This window comes from Diplodia seriata (assembly GCF_021436955.1).
Source record: "Diplodia seriata strain FDS-637 chromosome Unknown scaffold_2, whole genome shotgun sequence".
Classification (NCBI taxonomy): Eukaryota; Fungi; Ascomycota; class Dothideomycetes; order Botryosphaeriales; family Botryosphaeriaceae; genus Diplodia; species Diplodia seriata.
In genome coordinates this window covers 1,736,894-1,759,187 of record NW_027117309.1, presented here as the reverse complement: position 1 = coordinate 1,759,187, position 22,294 = coordinate 1,736,894, and the positions used below count along the sequence as shown (strand labels likewise).

At 57.8% G+C, this 22,294-nt stretch overlaps 6 protein-coding genes across 6 annotated transcripts; 1 reads left to right on the top strand and 5 right to left on the bottom strand.

The window, feature by feature from the left end:
• Positions 1–737: 737 nt before the first annotated feature.
• Positions 738–2,559, bottom strand: PTC2 (Protein phosphatase 2C 2; the record flags this gene model as incomplete). Its single annotated transcript, XM_066773402.1, has 7 exons — positions 738–1,138; positions 1,229–1,471; positions 1,527–1,733; positions 1,792–1,876; positions 1,931–2,004; positions 2,066–2,387; positions 2,524–2,559. The coding sequence occupies 7 exons, from the start codon at positions 2,557–2,559 to the stop codon at positions 738–740; spliced, it is 1,368 nt and encodes a 455-aa protein (XP_066635969.1).
• An 803-nt stretch (positions 2,560–3,362) lies between these two features.
• SLS55_001913 (uncharacterized protein) lies at positions 3,363–4,898 on the bottom strand (the record flags this gene model as incomplete). Its single annotated transcript, XM_066773401.1, has 4 exons — positions 3,363–3,412; positions 3,466–3,705; positions 3,798–4,192; positions 4,255–4,898. The coding sequence occupies 4 exons, from the start codon at positions 4,896–4,898 to the stop codon at positions 3,363–3,365; spliced, it is 1,329 nt and encodes a 442-aa protein (XP_066635968.1).
• Positions 4,899–5,814: 916 nt separating this feature from the next.
• Positions 5,815–7,170, bottom strand: CIA1 (Cytosolic iron-sulfur protein assembly protein; the record flags this gene model as incomplete). Its single annotated transcript, XM_066773400.1, has 2 exons — positions 5,815–7,090; positions 7,166–7,170. The coding sequence occupies 2 exons, from the start codon at positions 7,168–7,170 to the stop codon at positions 5,815–5,817; spliced, it is 1,281 nt and encodes a 426-aa protein (XP_066635967.1).
• Positions 7,171–8,526: 1,356 nt separating this feature from the next.
• Positions 8,527–11,349, bottom strand: SLS55_001911 (uncharacterized protein; the record flags this gene model as incomplete). Its single annotated transcript, XM_066773399.1, has 4 exons — positions 8,527–10,239; positions 10,305–10,352; positions 10,542–10,989; positions 11,183–11,349. The coding sequence occupies 4 exons, from the start codon at positions 11,347–11,349 to the stop codon at positions 8,527–8,529; spliced, it is 2,376 nt and encodes a 791-aa protein (XP_066635966.1).
• Positions 11,350–15,677: 4,328 nt separating this feature from the next.
• On the top strand, positions 15,678–17,564 carry SLS55_001910 (uncharacterized protein; the record flags this gene model as incomplete). Its single annotated transcript, XM_066773398.1, has 4 exons — positions 15,678–15,948; positions 16,181–16,406; positions 16,454–16,635; positions 16,954–17,564. 4 exons carry the CDS (start codon positions 15,678–15,680, stop codon positions 17,562–17,564), a joined length of 1,290 nt encoding a protein of 429 aa, XP_066635965.1.
• Positions 17,565–18,530: 966 nt separating this feature from the next.
• On the bottom strand, positions 18,531–18,755 carry SLS55_001909 (uncharacterized protein; the record flags this gene model as incomplete). Its single annotated transcript, XM_066773397.1, has 1 exon — positions 18,531–18,755. One exon carries the CDS (start codon positions 18,753–18,755, stop codon positions 18,531–18,533), a length of 225 nt encoding a protein of 74 aa, XP_066635964.1.
• Positions 18,756–22,294: the final 3,539 nt, after the last annotated feature.

Sequence of the window (22,294 nt, the reverse complement as noted above, 5' to 3'; positions counted from 1 at the left end):
AGCGGACACTGGAACTCACAGGACGGACCACGCGCAATCGCAGATGAAAGACTGCGGAGGAAGTTGGGGAAGAGGTAGGGGATGAAAAGGCGTGCAGGATAAGGTGCGGAGCGTGCAAGTGGAAGTCTGGTTGAGCCCGAGCTCCCTGCGGCCGGGCGCAAGTCGAAATCGAGGGACGTGCTCCACCCGGGAAGCCCAGACGTCACAGGCCACTCATTGCATCACGTGCAGGGCGCGCCAAGCTCTCCCCGGCCCTGTTTCAGTCCGTGCTGGCTGCAGAGCCGCAAGGCGTCCAGAACCTGATACCACACTGACCGCACGTCATTCTGACCGGCGTCGCGATGCCGTCTGCTCAGGAGTCGCCAATCAACGCGCACTTGCGGGGAAAAAGTACTGAATCGTAGTGGAAGTTGGCACCTATGGAAGAAGGGGGGAAATTCGAGAAACAGCAGACAGAGGGGCCGAAAAAGAGAAGCCGTGTGCTTGAATGCGAGGTATCGAGTCTGATGCAAATCCCACACAAAGGAAGAAGCCCGCTTGCCCGCTTTCTCAGTGAGCCCCCGTTCCGTCCTCCTCGCAAGTGGTGCCAGAAGAGCCCGGCGGCCGGCGCATGAGCCTACATCTCTCCGTGCCCCAGGCCGCGCGCTCCTCGCTGAAGCCGTTTCTAACCGTTGGATATCAAAAGACGTGACCATGACTAGACCGCAGCTTCCGTTTCTTCAACATGGTCCTGCTCTTTACTTGCTCTTCTCAGCATCGGCCGGTTTGCTGTCCGCCGCCTGCTTGATCGTGACATTCGACGCGCTTTCCGACTTCTCCGTCTTGTCCGAGGCAGGCGAGTCCTGCGCGGCCGAGGGCGCCGAGCCCTTCGAGGGCGTGCCTGCCTCCGAGGCAGCGGTCGGGGCGGGCGTCTCCTCCCGCTGGTTCTTGTTGACTTGCGACTCGAGGTCCTTGTCCTCTTCATCATGGTCAAACATTTCGCTCTCGGCTGAGTCACTGGAAAGCTCCGTACCGTCACCGAGCAAAATAATGCGTCCTCCCAGTCCCTGGCCGATCCTCGTGCCACGGCCCATGTCCATGTCGTAGTCGTCGGGGCTGTCATCATAGCGGTGATGGATGCCCGGTCCCCGGAACTCGGCTACGCAGAGGAGAAAGTCAGGATCGAATTCCACGACTAAGGTATCTATGAGGGTGGAGACTTAAGACTTGCCATACTCTGGGGGGGCACACGGTCCATCGCCGTTCGCGACCCTCTCGGCAATCGCCTTGTACCACTCGTCCTTGGTCCTGCCCTTGAGCAGAGCAATGATGGTGATGGTCATGTTGTCGCAGCCAACACCGCCCGTGTCGCTGTTGGACGCCAGGCAGTTGTCCATCATGTTCTCACAGATGTCCTGCAGCTCCTGCTTGGCGGCGATGCCGCGTCTCACGAACTCAATGACAGCCTGCGAGGACTGGCAGTCCCAGATGCCTGTTGCGGAAACGTCAGTGAGCCGGCTCGCAATCTAGATCCGGCACGCACGTACCGTCGCAAGCAATGACCAGGAATTCGTCATCGTCAGTGATCTCGTGCACGGTGACGTCGGGGAATGCAGTCACAATCTGCTGCTCCGGGGGAAGGTCGGCGCTCTTCTTGAACTCAAAGTCACCAATGGCTCTGGAGAGCGCAAGGTTGCCGTTCACGCGGCCGAAATCGACGAAGCCACCCGCCGCCGTGATTCTTGCCTTCTCGCCTACGCACAGTATCAGTAGGGGTGCTGAGGTGACATCAATCGTTCGACGCTGCTGTACCTTCATTCTGCGGCTTGTGGTCAAAGGAGAGCGGCTTCGCCCTGCCCTTGATGCCAAGAACGCTTCTGGAGTCACCAGAGTTGGCCTGTTCTTGTCAGCCAAACGCCGGCACAGGCACAGGCACCATTGCGGCACATACCACATAGATCTTGTCGCCAGAGATGACGCCGACAGAGGCGGTGCAGCCGGAGACTTCCTCTTCGTACTTGGGATCTGCCAATTGTCGTCAGCCTCGCGTCTGCGGCGCAGTCGGCCCACACCGGGGAATATTCACCGCTGAGAATGGCCCGGTCGGTGGCGAGGAAGCCATCCTTCAGAGCCTGCTCAATGTTGCCCTCCTTGAACGCGTCCTGCTTTGCTATGATCTTGTGGAGGTTCTCGCCGGCGTAGATGGCCACCTTGTCGCCGCCGTGTCCGTCGTAGACGCCGAAGAAGCTCAGGCGAAGGTCGGCAGCAGTGGGCTTGTCGGAGTCGCTGTCGGCGCCCTCGGGCTTGAGATCGAGCACGCAGGCGTGCGCATCCTCCATGCTGATGCGCCATCCTTGCATGGACGAGACGCCGAAGAGGACGCGGTCATCCTGGCCGGAGGCCGATTTCTGTTGGCAGCGAGCGAGCGGTTAGCACGGGCGGGCGGCAGGCAGAATGGAGGCAAGGCAGTCGCGGCGGGTCTTGGTGGGAACGACGGCTGGTGGAGCGGGTCGCGCGGGACTCGCAGGTTGCGCAGGAACACACCTTATCGACGACCGGCTCTGACAATGTCTGACCCATCGGGTTGGGGAATGGGGGTGGTGTGCGGAAAAGGGAGGCGTCTTGGGGCGGTGGGCAGCGGAGACAGCGTGTTCGGAGGCTATTGAGTGAGCATAAAGGTTGAAAAGTCGCTGCGGGGCGGGGTTGGAAGCGGAAGGTGGAGTGGGCTAAACAAAAGGCAGTGAAAGAACAGCGCGGTCTGCTGGTTGGGGCGCGGCGGAGCGTGCAGGGCGGGTCGGGCGCAGAGTCCGCGAAATAGGTGCGGGAACCTGTGCGAGGTGCTGGCGTGGAGTGCAGGTTGCGCTGGGCTGGCTCGGTTGCTGGATGACGAAGAGTCAGCCCAGGTGTTGCTGCTCTGGGCCGAGAGCCACTCAGCGCCTTCTTGCTAGCCGCCGTCCGCAGTGCAGAGATTTGCGCGCTGCCGACACGCGCCCTTGCCGGTTCCTCACTCTCTGCTGCGCTGCGCCAGCCCAAGGCCGATCTGGCTTTTCTCGTCGGCCTAGGGGTCAGGGCCAGCACACCACCACGCGACCCGGCTCGCGCGAGCTCCAGCCAGCTCCAGCCAGCTCCCAGAGCTCCAGGCCCGCGCAAGCCCCTACTTCACGAGCCGACTATTCTTAGCACGCGCGCCTGCTCCAATTTCGCTGCCCAATTTCCCGCTGGCCGTCTTCATTCTGCGCGTTGTGGCGGAGTCACTTCGCTACGCTGTAAGGCTGCTGCCTCTGTCTGTCACGCACATCCTCACTTAAAGCAGCACCCACCCCCTGCTATCCGCCTGACTTCCGTACTCGCACACGCCCTATCTATGCATCTCACGTCTGTTTCTACAGCTTGGACTTCTGCGGGAGCAGCGGATATCCCGCCTGGAAGCTCTCTGTCGGCCGTCAGCCACGCGAGCCCGCCGGGCCCAGGGCGCGTCGGACTCACCTAATCCGCTCCTGGCAATCTGTTGTATGTTCTGGAACCCGGCGACGTTCAGCAGGATGTCGAAGTCGGCCAGCAGGCTCTTCATGACATGGCGCACGCCGTGTTCGCCCATGATGGAAAGACCCCACACCCACAGCCTCCCAACAAAGACGAACTTTGCCCCGAGCGCTAGCGCCTTGAACACGTCCGAGGCGCCGCGGACCCCGGAGTCAAACATTATATAAGTCCTGTCTCCGACGGCTGGTCGAATGGCAGATGCGTCAGCTTGGCGTCCCTCCCACTCTAGGACGAAAGGAGAAAAAAAATAAAATATAAACGAGGCACCAACTCACCGTCCACGATCCTCTCCAGGGCATCCAGGCTCGCGCACGCCCCGTCAACCTGCCGGCCAGCGTGGTTGCTGACCACGATGCCGTCGACGCCGAGCTCCACCGCCCTCCGCGCATCATTGACGTCCTGGATGCCCTTGATGCAGAACGGCCGCCCGCCCGAGATGTCCTTCCACGTCTTGATCAGCCACGGCATCTTCTCCCACGAGTGCGCCCGCCCATGCCACACGTTGTCGATCCACTTGGCGCCCGCCTCGTTGGGCTGCTTGGCCGGGTCGATGCCGGCCTCGGCCAGCCGCTTCTGGAAGACGGGGTCGCTGAGCCCCAGGTCCGCGCCGATGCCATGGTAGAAGGCGTAGTTGCTGGTAGCGACGTCATCGTGCCGCCAGCCGAGTTGCCTGGTCGTTCTCAGTTCTTCAAAGATGTCCCGGAAAAGGTGACTTTTTATTCCTCGGCTTACCACGTATCGACGGTCAAGATGCACGCGGAGAAGCCGGACTCGTGCGCCCGCGTCAGCAGCGACACGGTCAGCTCGTCGTCGTGCGGCATGTACAGCTGGAAGAAGCGCGGGCCATCGCCGTTGGCGGCGGCCACGGCCTCGATGGGCTGCGAGCCGGCGGTGCTGAGGCAGTAGGGCAGGTTGAGCTCCCGGGCGACCTTCGCGACGGGCAGCTCGCCGGCCGGGTTGTAGATTTTGTTGATGCCGATGGGCGCGAAGCCGATGGGCGCCGACACGCTGCGCCCGAAGATCTCGGCCGCCGTGTCGCGCGCGTTGGTGTCGACCAGCATGCGCGGGATGATGCGGTGCCGGTAGAAGGCCTGGCGGTTCGCCGTGTGCGTGTACGACTGCCCGGCGTTGGACGAGGCGTAGTACCACCCGTTCTGCGTCAGCTTCTCCTTGGCCAGCTCCTCGAGCTTCCCCGGGTCTTGTGCGTTCGCGTTAGCGGAGACACGGCGAAGGCTTGCAGGGAGAGAGAGATGCAACACGGTACCGGTGTCGAAGACGGGGACTTTGCCGTCGTTGCTCGTCCAAAAGTTCTCGCGTTGGTACAGTGCCCATTGTGGCGTGCTTCTCGCGTCCTTGTTCGGGCCGTTGGCGTCCATGGTTGCACGCACAGAGAGCAAGTCTAAAAATATAACTAATCAATCAAGTTCCGCAGTCGACAGGCCGCAATAATGGGTGGTGATGTGGTTCTGCCCGAGCCAATTTAAGAACGTATCAGTCGTCACTCTCTCTTGCGTAAAGCATCCATCATTGATCTCCGCTAGTGACATTACTCTCCCACCGCCCCTATCTCCGAGCCGTCCCGTTGCAGCGACCCGACCCTGACAAATAAATGCATGCGCGCGGGAAACGGTGCCGGATAGGCCGCGGAGGCGAGTGATATCATAGCCCCTCGGAAGATAAACGCGCTAGCGAAAGCTTGACGTGACCGAGGAACGCCCCTCCCCACATCAACCCTTGGACATTGCGTCTACGGAAACAAAAAGGCGGTCTTTTTCATATGTGGTAACCCCTGCTCCGCGACTTGCTTCTTTGGGAAAAAAACATTACGACTTGGCTTGCCGTCCCATTCCAGTGACAGATGCGCAAAGAGTACGAAGGCTTGATAGATATGTAGTGCTGCATTAATAGATCCCATGTCATGCTCTTGCTCTAAACGAAGCTTTCTACACACATCAATGCAATTGGCCTCCATTGCCGCGCAATCCTTAGCATCTCCCCTGCCCCCAGTTGTGACCAGATGCTAAGTAGTATACTCTGAATGCCCCCCTCTTTTCTCCTGAGCCCTCCATGCTCCTCTATGCCATTCAAACCATCATAATCTGTGAAAACGTTCTCCTCGGAAGAAGTATCTTTGCACCATCGGAGCCGGCACCTATGATACAACCGGAAAAAAACGTATAAATCCAAAAAGGCCGGGCCGGGCCAAGCCAGGCCGCCGCCAGCCTCTCTCCCCACCAAGTTCGTTTGAGTCTCCTCATATATGCTCCGCCTTCATGCCAACCAACAATCATTTCAAGGCAGGGTCCAGAGCTTGGCCTCGCCGTCGTCACCCGTGCTGATTATGACCTCTTCGTCCTCCGACTTCCGTCCCTTGTCTCTCCGCGGCGCCCACGCGACGTGGTTGATCTCGAAGACGTCGTGTGCGCCTTCCACCTCGGCGATGACGACCCATTCGGTCAGGGACTGCTGGGTTTCCTTCTTCTGCTCCTCCCCCTCGGCCGCATCGCCGCCATTGTCCGTCCTCCACTGCTCCCTGTACACGACGATCTTCCCGTCGCTGCCCGTGCTGGCGATGAGGCCCGACTTCTTGCTCCAGCTGACCGAGTAGATGGCGCGGCCGTGCCTCTTGGGCAGGACCGCCTCCTGAACCCACTCCTCCTCGATGCTGCTCGTGCGCAGGATGCTCGGCATTCCGTTCCGGCCTGCCGCCTGCGCCCCGTCGTCCTTGGGCACCATCTTCCACACCCTGACCGTCAAGTCGTCCGAGCAAGACACCAGCCTGCTCCCGGACGCGACCCTCTCCCGCAGCAGCCGCGCCCTCTCCGCCTTCACCTCTTCTGATAGTAGCTCCCCCTCTTCAACCCGCAGCCCGGACACCTCGACCGCCTCGAAATCCACGCACCACACCGTCGCCTCGTGCCCGGCGATGCACGCCACGGCCGTCCAGTCGTCCACGTCCTCGCGGTACAGCCGGATGGTGTCGTCGTAGCTCGCGCTCGCCAGCACGTCCTCGGCCGGGTGCCACGCGACGCACTTGACGTCGGCCTCGTGCTCCTGCAGCACCGCGATCGTCTCGAAGTTGTCGTCCTCGACCTCCTCCCACACCCACACGCTCTTGTCGCGGCTGCACGTCGCCAGGAACTGCCCGCTCGCCGACCACGCCACGCTCTTGATCTCGCTCTCGTGCCCGTCCAGGATGACGCTGAACCGCCACTCCTCGTCATCCTCCTCCTCTCCCTCGTCGTCATCCCGACCCTCCCCAGCCCCAACATCAATCTCCGCCTTCATAACTCCCGACCGATTCGTCCCACCCTCCCACTTCCGCCAGATCCCCGCGCTCGCGTCGAAGCTCCCCGTCGCCAACACGCTCTCGTTCATCCCGCTCCCTCCTCCTCCTCCGGTGTTCGGCTTCCACGCGCACGCCCGCACCGACCGCTTGTGCCCGCCCGCCACCGTCGACGCCAGCGCGAACGACGTTAGGCTGTACACCCGCACCGTCCGGTCCGACGACGCCGTCGCGACGACGGGCAGCGTCGGGTGCGGCGCGCTCATCCACGTGCGCGCCGCGCTGGCCGGCGTGAGCGTCGCGAGCGCGTGGAGGAGGGGTGGCTGCTGCTGGTCGTCCGTGTTCGTGGTGGAGGACGGCATGGTTGGTTGGTTGTGGATGGAGGGATGGCTGGGTGGGTGGGTGAGAGAGAGAGAGGGACCTGGAACGGTCGGTCGGTCGGTCAGTTGGTCGTTCGTTCGTTCGCTCGTCGTCGGTGGTAGGTGGTGTCCCGGTCGGTTCGTTCGAACACGCGCCCTTCGGGGAGAAAAGAAAAAACCGCGGTCGCCGTCGTCGTCGAAGTCGTGCGGAAAGTTAGCCGACAAGATGGTCCTGTCAATTGCCCTTCGTGCAGATGGGAGAAGGGTCTGCTGCTGCGGTCGCGAATGAGGTGGGGGTGGGGCGGGGACGTTGTGCCTCGACGTCGGTGTTGAAGAGTAGGGTATGACGCGGGGCAGACAAGAAGATGGAACGTGAGGAAAGAAAGATAAATTGATTGCCCTAGCGTCATCGCCCGTCCCTCGGAAAAGCATCGGCTTCGCGGCGCCCATTGCGCGCCGCCTACTCGTATTCTCATCTACCTACCACCAACGTCCACCAACTAGCCGGACAAGGCTAAAACAAAGTCAATTCGTACTTCATCATCGCCTTGTTCCTGTCCAAATCATCAATCTAGTGTCCCGTGAAAGATACTGCACACTTCCTTTATCGGTATTCAAAGCAATTATCAGGACGTGTATCTAAGGTTTCGACAGTGTCCAGATCGATTAGGCATGAACTTCAACATCGACAATAGCAAAAAAGAGGTATACACCACAGCATTGCGATTTCTTAGAATATCGATTTTGTGTCCTCCGAAGCCGAAGGAGCAACTACTATCTTTATGCATGCAATGATGGGTATCCGTTTCGTCGATGAAGGCCGAGAATTTTCTTTCCTCCAGTCATCCTGCTGTTCTGAGGAAGGAAAAAAAAAAGAGTAATAGGGCCCGCTTCCGTCCCGAACGAAGCCTGCACGCCCATACGCCTGCCACCCCCGGCCAGTTTTTCTTTGCATGTCGTGGTATTAGAATCGCAGAAAGGGAGGAAACGACCAGGAGAAAGACGCGAAAACGAAGCTTCGATAGAAGAGAAATTTGGACCGAACCGATCCTTACTATGCGCAAGAAGCAGAAACGGCCACATCATATCTGGTGGCCGAGAATGGAGCAGGAGGCTGCTGAATGCCGCAGACCTAAATTTGAGGACGTAGAAGAGGGGAAATTCCGTGGCAGCTCTATCGAGGTGCAAACGCAGCAATGAGCAAGCAGGTATAGTCTCGAAAGCAGAAGAAAATCAAAGGGCATATGCCTATGTCACTCCGGACATAGATCCAGCGGAAAAGCTCCGGATGAGCTGACTTGAAAGTCAGTAGATAACCCAGCGATGAAAACCCATCGAGGATGCAGAGCAAGACCGATGCTACGAGCGCCTCCACCTGGCACTTGTGATCTCGAACAGCTCATCCGCAAACGTCTCCTCCTCCTTGCCTCCCTGGCCAGCTTCGGACCGGACGCCCAGTTCCGTCAGTTCCATGACGGAGTCTTCTTTACCGCCGTCATCGATGCGAATGTCCTGGCTGACCATGATGCCGCCGAGACCACCACCGCCCCCGCCGCCGCCACCACCTCCACCGTAAGGAACGCTGAGGCTGTGGTTGCGATTGCGGTCTCGATCGCACGTCTCTGCAGACACACGCTTGAGCATGTCGTCCATCGACACCAGCTCGCGCTCTGACGCGCTGTCAGGCTGAAGGCCGCTGTCCCGACGTGAGTTGTGGCCAGACATACCACCAAGCCACGATTTCAATCCGCCTGACTTGGGCTTGGGGCTGCTGCGGCCGCTCCGACTACCGAAGCGGGGCATTCCGCTACTCTGGCGGGACAGAGGGAGCGACGAGCTGATTGACCCCATTTTGCTGGTCTTCTGTCCCGTGTCCTTCTGCTGCTGGGCGCGGATCTCGTTGAATTCGCGGTGTATGCAGTGCGCAAGGACGGCGTGATCAGGTGAGCCGCGGTGAATGTGCTGACGGCAGCGGAAGAAGGTGAGTGGAGTGTACATGAGATGGGCAGACTTTATCGATGATATGTGCACATCCGGAATGATGCAGAAGGAGAAGATGGTGCCAGGGCGGGGAGTGCCGGCTGCGTAGTCTCGTAGGGGACGTGCCGAAAACAACGCTGACCGGAAGAACTGCTCTGCCACGACTCGCTGTAGTTGGTTGATTCCATCGCGCATCTTTTCGGCAAAGGCAGCCTCCTCCTCGGACCAGATCTTTTCCGTCTTCTGCGTATTGAGACCGCTGTTGAGGAAGCGTGAGCAGTCGGCGATTGAGAAGTTATCCATGCGAGCAAGGAACGAAAGCATGAAATCCTGGGGCGGGTCATCTGAGATGTTGACCTTGGGAAGATGATAAGGCTCATCCTTCGGTACAAGGACGTCCCAACTGCCGGTCGACGGTTTGAGTGCCGGCCTCATTGCAAAGAAGGCCAGCCAGGTACCCGGGCTCGCCAATCCATCCTTGCGGGAGTTAAACTTTCGGAGCCGCTCGACCGTCCTGCTCAACTCCAAGCGCGAAACCTGCATGCTGCGGGAGAGCAAATCGCCAACCTGGTCGATTGTAGCCCATCTGTAGCCGCTCGCGATGAGATCCGCACACTCTTCCTTCTTTTGCATTTGACGGACGACAAACATCAGTTGGCCTCGTCCGAACAACGCAGGAGCAGGAATTGTCAGGGCCGCGGCCGCCTCAACATCTTCAGATGGTGCCTTGGAAGATCGACGAACCGTCTTTGTCTTCACTTCAGCAACCGTAGTCCCGGTCATCAAAATGTCCTCCCAGAGAGTGCCGAGGTTCTGGAGGTTGGTTCCCATGTTGGACGCCAGCTCCGCTGCAGCAACGCAGAAATGCTCACGGAAAATGACCGAATAGTCAACTTCGGGCTGTGGTCCGTCCTTCTCCTGGGGCGAAGCCTTTCCACGGCTGGCCGGGGTTGAAGGATCCCTCAAGCTCCCCACAGCGCGAAGATGTTGTCTCATAATCCCGATAAGCTCCGCTACGCTGTCCCAGTTGTGTGTCACACGGAAGATCCACTGGAATACGGGATGTGCCACGTTGAACTCGTCGTTGAAAGACTGGAAAAGCTGTTAACAATCGAGGGCATTCTTCTTTGACAGAGCGAATACCGGGAGACACTTACCCGTTGGTTATACTTCCTGGTAATCTTCTGGCACGGGAGAAGACCCTCCTGCGTTACAAGGATTCTACCGTCCATATCGAATGTAGCCGAGGCGAGGACAACATGCTGAGCACGATCGGCCAGTTGTCTGCGGCGACGAGAAGTCAACCAAAGAAGAAGGAAGCAAACACACAAGGCCGCGACACACTAAGTCCCGTCAGCAAAGAAAGCATTTCATCATCTGATGCTGGTACTCACCAAGAAGATAGCCACGATCATGTTGTTGTTCCTGGCGCGCTCATTTCCATGGTAGAACCGCTTCAACCTGTACGAGGTACCGGCAGCAGCCGTCCAGTGCATGCCGCAGACGGCAGTAGCGAGGATCGCGGCAACTGGAATACGCCGTACCCAGGTGTTGATCCATTGTTCCTTTTGATGGAAGAACAGGGTGATAGCGACATAGCAGGAAAAGGTTGCGATGAGCGCAGCTCCAATAATGTGGCGGTAGTCATTTTGCAAGCTGTATGTGGTGGTTCCGAGGTTTCCGATATAGTGCATGCCCACAATGGCAAGGCCGGCGAAGATTCCGGTTATGCCGAGTGAAAGGTACAGACTGCGTGCGGTGCGGTTGAAGCGTTCGGCGACAGTAAAGCCAAGGAAGAGGAAGATGACAGGAAGGAATACAGACAGGGTAGTGAAGCCTGGGCTGTAGTAAAGCTGTATCTCTTTCGAACCGTCCCCTAACTCAATTGCACGGTTACCGACGAAGTGCATGCACCAGATGCCGACCACACCAAATGAGACGGAACAGGCACCGAGCTGTAACCTACACTCCACATTAGTAGCTATTCAATTCGGGATTATTTTTATTGTGACGAAAGGAGGAACGCGGCACATACCAGTTGCGCCAGCCTTGGCCGGAGCCACGGCGATGAAGCAGCTCAACAGTGGCAGTCGAGCCTACAAAACTGACGAACCAGGACGCCACGATGATCCATGGATCGACATGGAACGGGACCATGTCCCCAAGCATGTAGCTGGTATGGGGATCCATATTCTTATCCATGGCGTATCCGCGGGGACCTGTATCCGGGGCGTAGCGATACGGGCAAGGATAGCGGACGTTGAGGAAAGTTGATGTTTAGTGAACTCAGAGGGCGTCCATAAGGTGAGCTTCAGATAGACCCGGCCTGCGTGTTCCTATGATGACGCTCACAGTCCGCGCCTCCGCTGATGGATTCAGCGAGGATAAGGTGTAGGTGAAACCGGAAAGTGAAGTGAAGTGAGAGGACAGTCCGAGACCCACTTTCGTCCGAGGACTTGGGTTGATGTAATCCCGAAGGACTGACTGTGCAGGCAGCACTCTCTTGCTACGGCGAAGGTTGGCACGGAGCAGCGCAGTCGAGCGTGAGATGGGTGACGGAAGGTGGTGATATCCGTTGTTCAGCCCCCGCCTGTACTACGCACGTGCTGTTGCTTCACCGTCGGGGCCAGGGATGCTAGAGATTCGCCGATGCGCAGATGCGGTTGAGAGCGGCGGGCGAGACCAGAATACGTCTATAGTGGATCCGACGGCTGGCAGAGGGTTGTGATAGAGAGTGAGTGCGGTGGCGGCGGATCGCGCAGGTAAGTCCGGGCGTTTGCAGGCGGCAATGACGGAGAGTCACTTGCTGTAGGGCGGAGCCGAAGGGAAAGCGAAGTGAGCGAGCGGCGAGGTGATGCGAATTAAAACAGGCGGGGACTGTTGGTCACACAGCGGGATGTGTGGGTGGAGCAGGGTGGGTGCAGCCCACTCAGCCAGCGCGCTCCTCTTTGCGCCCTTGCACAGCAGGGAAATAAATGCTCACAGCAGCGGATGCGCCGTACAGAGAGGTGCTACATGGAGAGGCGAGAGGAAAAGGCAGGCCGCGCGTGATGGGCGAGCAGTCCATAACTCGGGCAGTGCGCAGCTGGTTCGTCCTTGCATTGCATCTGAGCCACCGTCGTGCTGGGCATGGGGTAAGTGGTACCGCAGGGCTCGCTGCGAAATTGAGGTACATACTTCCATGGACACGGCTGTACTGGTCCGTTGCAGCGCCGGTCCTCCACTGCTTGCGTGCCTGGCAATGCAGCGACGGATCAGCGGCTGGGGAACGGCGCTCAGCTGGCTCAGCGGCGCGCGCCGTCGACGCTTCGCCCGGCGGCTGGCTGGCGCGGGCTGCAGGCGCGTTGGAAAGGGAAGTGCTTCCGCGCATCTCGGCCTGCGCGAAGGGGCGGCCGCAGAGGCGTGCGTTGCACAACGTCGCACACGGCTAGCAGAGCCCTGCCTGAGACGGCCAGACACGGCTGCAGGGCATCGCCAGGAATGTCGACGGTACGCTCGAGTGGGCTTGCTCCTGGCGACCGGTTGGGTGGAGGAGCGCGCGGCGCCATCATCAGGTCGATTGTGGATGCTCGCTGGGCTGAGGCCCTGGCGCCGACCCGGCCGGCACGACGCGCGACCGGGAACTCTGCCAGCGATCCCGCCGATCCGGCAGCCATCAATCTGACGTGCAGCCCAAGCGAGCGCACTGGCGACTGCTGGCCCAACGCGCAGCTCCTCCGCACAACCCTGCTCGAATGTTACGCTGTTCCACTGGCTGGTATTTCCCGTCTCTCGGCACTCCATGCGTGTCCGGCTATTGGCCCTGGCGAGATGTGGCTCTCAGCCGTCCAAGCTGCCAGATGAACTGTGGATCTCCCGTCTCTAATTCCATCCGACGGCCCTGCGGCCTTTGGCCGCTCAAGATCCGATGGAGAAATCCGGCCCCAACAATCAACACCTCGCCTAAATGCTGCGCATTTTGCTCTTGTGCGTGCCGCTCTTCAGAAACTCACTTCTGTTGCTCTGTGTTGCCATCACCGGGGGGCAGGTAATGCTTTTGCTCGTTTGTTCGTGTACCAAGAGTTGCCGCAACGAATGCAAATTCTGTCCTCGCGGCTACCGGCGTTGGTCCCATGTCGCCTGCTTCTCGAAGCATGGTTCCTCTCTTCTCCCCTCTTTTTTTTTGGTGCTATTACTGTGCTGTCTTCATTATTGCCACATCCAGCGCCACACTTTGTCACGATCTCCCCTCGGTGAGTCAAGTACCACAACGGTAGCCTGGCTTCAGTAGTAGCCGAGGTAGGACAACTAACCGAGAAGTATGAGACATGAGGCTGTTGTATCAGGAGTCAGTCGGTCCAGATACGATGCACGGCGACGTCGTTTACAGCCTAGACCCAATTCCGTTTCCCTCAAAGGCCTGCGTCGAAGAGCATTTCCGACTCTGCAAGTACGCAGTAGTACGCATCTGCTGGTATAGGTGTTTCAGTTTGCTCTGAGGTTTCAAACAGTAAGGGTTCTCCCGTCGTATCGCCCTCACACGCCGTTGAAACTTGATGTCTTGACCTTGCAGGCAAATTATGCGCCTCAGGCACGGTTCCATATGCAATACCACTGACAAACTCTACCAAATCTCCCGCAACCAGAAGAATTTGTTCTTCGGTGTCGCTCTCGTCGAATATGGGGACTGGCTCGTTGTTTCCTGGAGGGATTCCCATAGGTTCGAAAGGCGAGGACCTGTCTCCTTCAACGTACTCACCATCGCATTCCCAGAGCAACTCATTCCCAGGCAGCTGGTCTGAACATGAGTGCTGAGAGTTGCCTGGATCTGCAAATGGAGGTGAGTCACCTTGCCACGCATCAGATATTTCGAACAGCATATCGTCCGAATCGCCCAATCCTTTAGCGGCAGTATTGCTTGAGCGCATCGTAAGGGGCTTGAGGCGGCGGTTGGTTTCTGAGTCGAAATGGCTTCGCTGTAGAAGGTTCCACAGCCCAATCGAGGCAGCCTCGTAAACAGAGTTTGGACCCTTGCACTGTTGTGCATCTGTCGGGGAAGACGGGCCGGGGTGGGATGTAGCAGAAGGGTAGCGGCTTAGCAACTCTGTGGCTTTCCGTTTAAGGGAAGCTGACCTTGCATTGGAGAGAAGCGAGCGAGAGAGAGCATGTGCAATGGTTGGGAGGAATGGCGCCCTTTCCGAAACTGGCTGTGACGAGGCGGTTAGTAGGTCGCAGATCACGATAGCAAGTGAACGTTACTTTAAGATGGTTAGGCCGCCACAAGGCGGGAGAAACGGTGGCAAGCCTGATAACGCCGTCGCGGGTGATTTTGACGCCGGACGGGAGCTTGGGCGGCTTCTCGCATATTGCTAGCCGAAGTGCAGAGTCAATCAGTTCCAATATGGGCTGCCCGAGCTCGTGCTCTGCGCCTCCCTTGCTTATTTGGTCATCTGCGAATGCCGTGCCACTGTCGATACGCTGGGGAATTGCCGTGGAAGGATTCAGATGCAGCAACTCATCCCCAGTTGGGAAGGGTGCGTCAGCCATCATTCCTTGTATGTCGTCTAGTAGCATAGCCTGTTCTTGCGCAGTCGTCGACTGGGAGTCACCAGCCACAAGAAACCCTATATCCTCTGGTTGATCAAGCACGTATGGTGAAGACTGCAAGTCCATGTCTCTCTCGTTCCGCATTACCTTATTCTTTTGCATTTTGCCTGACGAGAGATCCAAAGTCAACATGACTGATGTCAAGCGTACGATGTCCACTCCGAGCGGAGGCTGCACATCTTGTGCGGAAACTGCAACTGGCAGACGGTGGCGTGGATTGAGGGGAACATCCTGGTTGAGGTATGTGAGATGGATCAGGATGCCTGGTGCTATGGATGAGGGGTCTCTATCGAGTAGAGGCTCTTGTGTTATGGCGGCTTGGAGATTGAGCTGCCGCCAGAACTGAAGATTTTGTTAGCATTTGGCTGATCCCCACGGGAAGCTACTTGCATCTGCATTGCATATGCTGTGAGCCAGATAGCGCTGAAGATGGTCGTGTAGCTGGCGTCCATTCAGAGAGATGTGCAGTGCCAGGTGGAAGCCTCGGCCACGACAGAGCCACGAAAAGGGAGCGGTGAGAGCTGCTGACAGATCGGTCCTGGAAGCCTCCCCGGTGTACGTCGAAGGCGAAGATGCAGTCAATGCAACATCAGCGATCAGCTGCAGGTCAGCGCGGGAATGGCTCAAGCAAAGGCGCCCGAGCTCCGCGGTGGCGGCCATTGGTGTGGTGCGTGGGGGCGAGCGGGCGCCGCCACATGCAAAGCGCGCCTTGTTGCGGTGGTAGAGATCATCTGAGGTAGATGTCCGGGGTGGTGGAGCCGTCGGGCAAAGATGAGATGGAAGTCTCCGGCGCGGCGAATGAGGGAGGAACGATCGGCGCTGACATGGGGAAGGGGCAGGGCGGCACACTGAGCGGGTGAAGACGGGTCAGCGCGGGCCGAGCACTGTCATCGTTCCGTCAGCTCCCCTGCTCCAAACACCATGCATCAACACCATCGCCGAGCATGTCTGCCGTATCACGATCAGCCCTGCGGGGGCTGAGACTCTGCCCTAAAATTCCCAATTGCCGCAAATTCAGCCTTACCTCTCACAAGGCCACCGATGGTGTCTTCCGCGCCTTAACCGAATCACGGGTCCACACGCCATGGATAGAGGCATTGCGCAACAAGGAGCGCAAGGGCGAGGACCCATCGCAGCCCTCAGGAAAGCCCCAAGTCTCTGCCGACCGCAAGCTCGAGCCCAAAAAGATGTCTGACAGTTATCATCGAGTTGTCAGTGAACCACCCGGCCACAGCTCACGGCCAGGCTGGCTGACTCGGCGCTAGATTCTTCCCCTTGCTCAGGACCCATGGCTACTGGATACTTATTTGAATTCTTCCGGGCATATCAGGTATAGATATCACGTCGCTCGTGGCACAGCAGCTGACGCGCACAAGACTTGGCACCCTCTTTATGGACCTTGATGCCTTATCTGGGGTTGTGGCCTACAAGCATACTGGCGATGAAGTCACGACGGTGACCGCGGCCTGTGACCGAATCACAATTCGCAACCCTCTCACCGAGATTTGCGATCTCGAATACAGCGGCCGAGTCACGTATGCCACAGGACGCAGTAGTATGGAGATCACCCTGCAGGTCGCCAAGGCGCCTAAAGAGGGCGAGAAGGTCAAGGACGAAGACGTTCTGTTGCACTGTAGCTTCACTATGGTTTCGTTGGACCCTGGTACTAAGAGGTTCGTGCCAAGGTTTGCTCCACTGATTTGGTGCTAAAACGGACCAGGCCGGTCAACGTTAACGCCATCGTTCCCGAAACGGAAGAGGAAAAGCAACTCTTTGCCCTGGGAGAGCAGAACTCCAAGCACCGCAAGGAGCTAAAAACGAATTCTCTGATCAAACATACTCCCAATGATCTCGAGAGTGACCTCATCCATGCGCTTTGGCAGAAACAGCTGCAGTACCACGGTAAGGTCCCCGAAACCGCATGCAACTCTCATTCAGACTTTATGTCTCAACAACCGCACCTTTGACCTCACACAACTCCCTAATTCACCGCTTTTTGATCGATCCATCCTGTACTGTCCATGTCCAGGTACATTGATGAGAAAAGATTCTTGGGTCCAGTGTGGCGCACTCCTCTTTCCAAGAAAGAGACGCCTGTACCCATTCTGCCCATATCACCATCGATTCGTCACCAGTCTTGCCCTAGTGTCATCCAACATACTCTCCCATGCTTTCCACCATCAACTTCCCCCATATCCATGTAGCTGATTGATATGTCAGATCCCATGGACCCATTGCGGAGACCGTCGAACGTGTACTTCATGAAGGACACGAAACTCCAGACGGCCAACATCATGCAACCGCAATACCGCAACCGGCACCACTTCATGATCTTCGGCGGCTTCCTGCTGAAGCAGACATTCGAGCTCGCCTTCTGCTGCGCCGCCTCGTTTGCGCACGCCCGCCCGACGTTCGTCTCCCTCGACCCGAGCACCTTCCTCAACCCGGTCCCGGTCGGCAGCGTCCTGTACCTGACGGCCACGGTCGTGTACACGGACCCGCCGATCGTGCCCGCGCCGGACGAGCAGGAACAACCGAACAACAACAAGTACACGCGCGTCCAGGTCCGCGTCGACTCCAAGGTGCGCGACGTCGAGCACGGCGTGGCCAAGCCGACGGGCCAATTCAACTACACCTTCACCGTCAACAAGGACGTCAAGGTCATGCCCGAGACGTACACCGAGTTCATGATGTACGTCGACGCGCGCCGTCGCGTCAAGCAGGTGGAAGCCAGCTTCGCCGATGGTGATTCAGGCGGCGGCGTCACTAGTAGTAGTGTGAAGGGCGGCGAATACGTCGACCCGGGGGAGACGGCGAGAGTGACCGAGTAGTATGTAAGTAGCAGTAGCTTTGGGAGCGCCAAGGAGAATGCGGACTGCTCTCACTTTTCAACGTTGCGAAAAACCGTGTTTCGATAATGAATCTTTGTCTTGTCTCGCATTTGAATTCCAATGGTTCTAAAAAAAGAAGAAAAAAGCATCGATCTGTGGATATTCGAGAGCAGCAATATGCAAAAGCTGGAAAGTAAAAACAAAAGCGCGAAGCTGAGAAGTGATAAACCTCTCAGCTGAGAGAAAACGAATCAAACCGACAGCCATTGACACCTAACCTGGCCAAAAACACAAACATAAACGCCAGGTTTGCGCAGACGCTAATAATGGAGCAGCCACGCGAATAGAATGGCAATGGGGGAACAACCAAACGCTGATGGCGTGCGCGTGATGACTTCGCTAGGTAGAACAATAGAATGGCGAACAAAGGGGCCGCCGCCCATAGGAGAGAAGACCGAAATGGAAAGATAATGAGTAATGGGAAAGAACCTAGAGCGCCGCCGGGTTTTTTCGCCGCCCGCCGGTGCCAAGGAATATTCAGGGTCTATCCGAACAAAGGGGAGCGAGTGGGGAAGGAGGCCGAACAATGGGGTCGGAGGAATGTACCTAGGTGGCAGGGCGGCGGGTCGGCTCCGGTGCACGCCGATTGGGAGAGATAAGCGGCATGCGTGTCCCGTCCGGTCGCCGTCGGGTCGGTCGGTCGCGTCGCTTGTCTCCAAGGAAAGGATCGTCGGCAATTCCCCTCGGTTTTTCTTCTTCTTGCCCCCATTCTCCATCCATTCTCTTGGATTATCGCTGGCGGTGTTGGTTTTTTTTTTCTTTTTCTAATTCTTCTTCGGAATCATGTTTGTCTTGTCTAAGTCTTTTGCTCGTTTCTCGTTGGTCTATTTCTTCGTTGGAATCTGGCAGAATATGTCGATTGGTCGGTCGGGGGAAAGATCAGGAGTAGTCGACGACCCAAGAATTTTACATCTCGTCCAGCTCGTACTCGAGGGCGACGTCCTCGGAGCAGTCGGAGCAGTAGTAGTTGGAGAAGCCGCCGCACTTGACGGTCATGTTCTTGCACATGTCGATGCTCCAGGCGTCGCACGAGTAGCCGCTGAGCAGGCGGTTGGGGCAGACCTCGATGCTGTTGGCCCAGATGTAGTAGTCGTGGTTGCAGTAGTACCAGCTGTATGTGTAGGAGCACATGGTTGCGGTTGGTTGTCGGAAGCGACGGTTTCAGCGAAAGCGATTGACTTTAGGGAGAGAAGGCTGCGAGGATTGCTGTTAGTCACGAATATGTTAAAGGTGTTGGATGCAGTACTCACTCTTCGGACGAAGAAGCGACAGGCAACGACAGTAATGGAAAAAGGCTGGTGTATGCAGTGGCGAGGAGGCGGCAGGGCGTGTTCCAAATATATGCGTGTTGTCCCCTTGTTGCGTGTGAACCGACAGGATGGATACACCGGTGTGTGTGTTCTGGACCCGCAGCCTCGACCTCGTGGACTTCCCTTTCCGGCGAGCTCGTGCTTCCTTTGTGCGATGGAGGAATGATAAAGGGGATTGCTGGAACCCACGCGGACGCCGCGAGGGCGTATTTATAGCATGCACTGGCAGAGAGCAGAGCACGCCGAGCCCGTCCGGTGGGCTTCGGAATGCTCACCACGCGGCGTGACTCCGTCGAGGAACAGTGCTGAAGCTGTGACCCACGCTTCATGCAGGGTCCAAAAGCGCGAAAGGGCAAGGCTCAGCAGCCGCGCGCCCCGGTTGGTCGGCTGCTCAGGGGCCCGAGCGGAGGCTGCAGCTTCGCTGGCTTCTCTGTCGGATCCGCCTGGGTGTCGTTTTTAGGCCTCCGACGATCCGCCATTAGCGGCGGACGAGATAACAACGGCAACAGGCTCGGTGCATATCACATTCGGTGGACAGGCGAGGGCAACGTGGACGGGTCCCGACTGGCAGCCCGGCGGCCGCACTAGCATTCCCTTCCTCGACGGCATTTGAGGCGCTGGACCCTTATCTTACTCACACCTCCTCTTCGCCCGAGCGAGAAAGGCTTACCAAAGCACAGCGCAGCTGATTTGCGCCATCCGCCCCGGCCAGCCCTCAGCCTCATCAGAAGCAGGAGACAACACGAGACACATGGCCAACAGGCAGCCTTGGTCCGGCCCGAACTATAAGCACAGCTCCATCTATCAAGCCCTCAGCTAGCCTCTGTGTCGCAAGCGCGCGGGGAGAAGCGCGAACGGGCAGCAGCAATGCAGCCAAATCTTTCCCTTCGCCGTTAGTGGGCGTCGGCTCCCAGCCCATGCCATGCATCCCCAGCATACGAACAAACCCCAACCCTTTCGAGGCAGCAAATCAGCGCCCAGCCATCTGTGCCCCTGCATTCTTTGACCACAAAGGGAACAATCCATCATTTCGCGGCGCGTGCATGTGCTCCTTCCCATGCAGCTTCCCGTCTCCGCGCTCGCTCGCCTCGACAGCAGCTTCCGGAATGCCCTTGGTGGTGGTGTACGCTCCGTGCCGCCGCGTGGCAAGGCCGGCCGGACGAATGCAGGGACCGCCAATCGCTAGCTCGTTTCGGCCGAGAAAGTTGCGTGCTCACAGGTGGTGGTGCCGGTGGTGCTGGTGGAGACGTGGAAAGCGGTGGTGGCGGCACGACGCACGGCGGCAGCGCGGCAATGAGAGCGACGATGGCGGCCGTGCGCGCGCCCAGCCATGCACACCGACATCCGCGTCCCATCTCCCCTTTCCCGTTTCCGCAGGTTGCGGGGTGCATCGTGATAGGCTAGTCGCCGTCAGTCGCAAGCGAAGCGCGTCTGTGTGTGAGTTTTGGGGGCGCTGGTTTCGAATCGACCGGTCAACAGCCATCGTTTCGAACTGACAGCAACTCTCGAGCGACTCCGCTTATCGGCGCCGGCGATGCGATTGCGCGTGCGTTAAGGCAAGACGCACACAACAACCATCACCCCATCTCAGCGCAGCCTTTTTCCTTTTTTTTTTTCTGCCGCTACCTCCGAGCCCGTCCGTTCCATCCCTCTGGTCATTCGATTGCACTGCCTATTGCTCAGCGTGAGGCTTCCACCAAGGCTGGTCCGACATCGGCCCGCGTCCTGGCCGTCCGCATGCTCGGCCTTTGACAAACAAACTTTCTCAATGAAGGAGTCATCAGCGGTCATCAGCCATCGCCCGAGTCCCCGAAAGCTCCAAGCACATCTTCCGTTGCTCCGGGCACTACACAGAAACGGTGTGAGAAAGGCTGCTGCTCTTGCTTTACTTTTTGCTTGCGCCTGCAGCAAAGCGCCTGCATACTACTCTCAGCAAGCAATGCTTATATTACTTGATCCGTGCCGCCTGCAGCGTGCGTCTTCACCGCCAATGCGCTGCAGGTGAGCACCAAAGCAGGAAGCACAACGGCTCGACGCAATCCCACCAAAACGTCGTGGAAATTGATCGCAGCCCTCTCCATGCCAGAGCCTGCAAGGTGCCGGGCAGATAAGGCTCGCGTGGCCAATTTCTCCGCCCCGCGAGCATTTGGCGGCCGAGATATCCGTTGCCTGCGAAGCAAGCTAGGTCAAAATACTCGGGGCGCCTCGCCGGGTCGCCTTGGAGCGGCGAGTCAACTAGCCACGCCCGGTTCGCTTGTATCAAACCAGTAGGAGACCAACGACGACTCGCTAACGGATCGTAGTATAGCTTAGGGCGCCGCCGAAGAAGCGCTTGCCTTTTACTCCTTCATAGATAAGCATGATAGCGTTGTTACAGTTACATACCTCTGCTGCTACTTTATCATCATCCCTTCGCTTGTAATATGCATCGACGAGCCGAACCATGGTTCACTGTTAGCATTGACAAGCTGCAACATGCACAAGGGGCGACGGAATGGACCCGGTCTTTATCGCCGTCCCAAATCGATGCGGAGGTCGAAGCGGGCCATGTGCCTGATCACAAAGCCAACTCGCTCGTGCATTGATTGCATGACTCTACTGCCGAATCCAGCAATTCGATTGTCCCACGCCACCGCGCTTTGGCACGCTATTGACAACTTTCAATGCGATAGCATGCCTGAGGCAGCGGCGCCAGCAGCAGTCCGTAGAGCGAACAAGCGATAGTCTTCTCCCACCCGCAACCCGGGTTGCTCTATGCATGCCAAACCTGAACCTTCCGTTGGGAGAAAAATAAAGCGAGAGAGAGAAAGAGGTGGATGGCGTCTCAGAAATTCAGCGAAAGCAATAAACAACACCAACAAAATTTCTCGCCCTTGTGACCTCCCACTTCTCCTCCCCCCCGCAAACACACACAACCCATCTCCCATCTTCCATCCCACACACACATACACACACATCCTAATCTACAGGGGAGTTTTTTTTTTTTTTTTTTTTTTTATCTTCAAAAAAATGTCCAGATATCACGCCGGCTGGTCAGAACAAAGTCCTTAAATCATTTCACGGTGGCAGCAGCGGCGGCGGCAGCAGCAGGAACAGCATTAGTAACGATGGTGACGATAGACAAAACGTGTCCAATACCACTACCACTGATCACTGCTCTCAAACCGCCGCGCATGCAACGGAAAGGTAGGACAGACAAAGATAGACAGAAGGCAAAGAAATCAGTCTCTACACCCATAACTCCCTTATTTTCCCCGCCTCTTATCGTATCCTTTGTCATCAGGTATATATGTACATACATACATGCATGGTTCAGCAGCAGCGGCAGCAGCAGCGGCTCGGACCGTCGCGCAGTGCAGC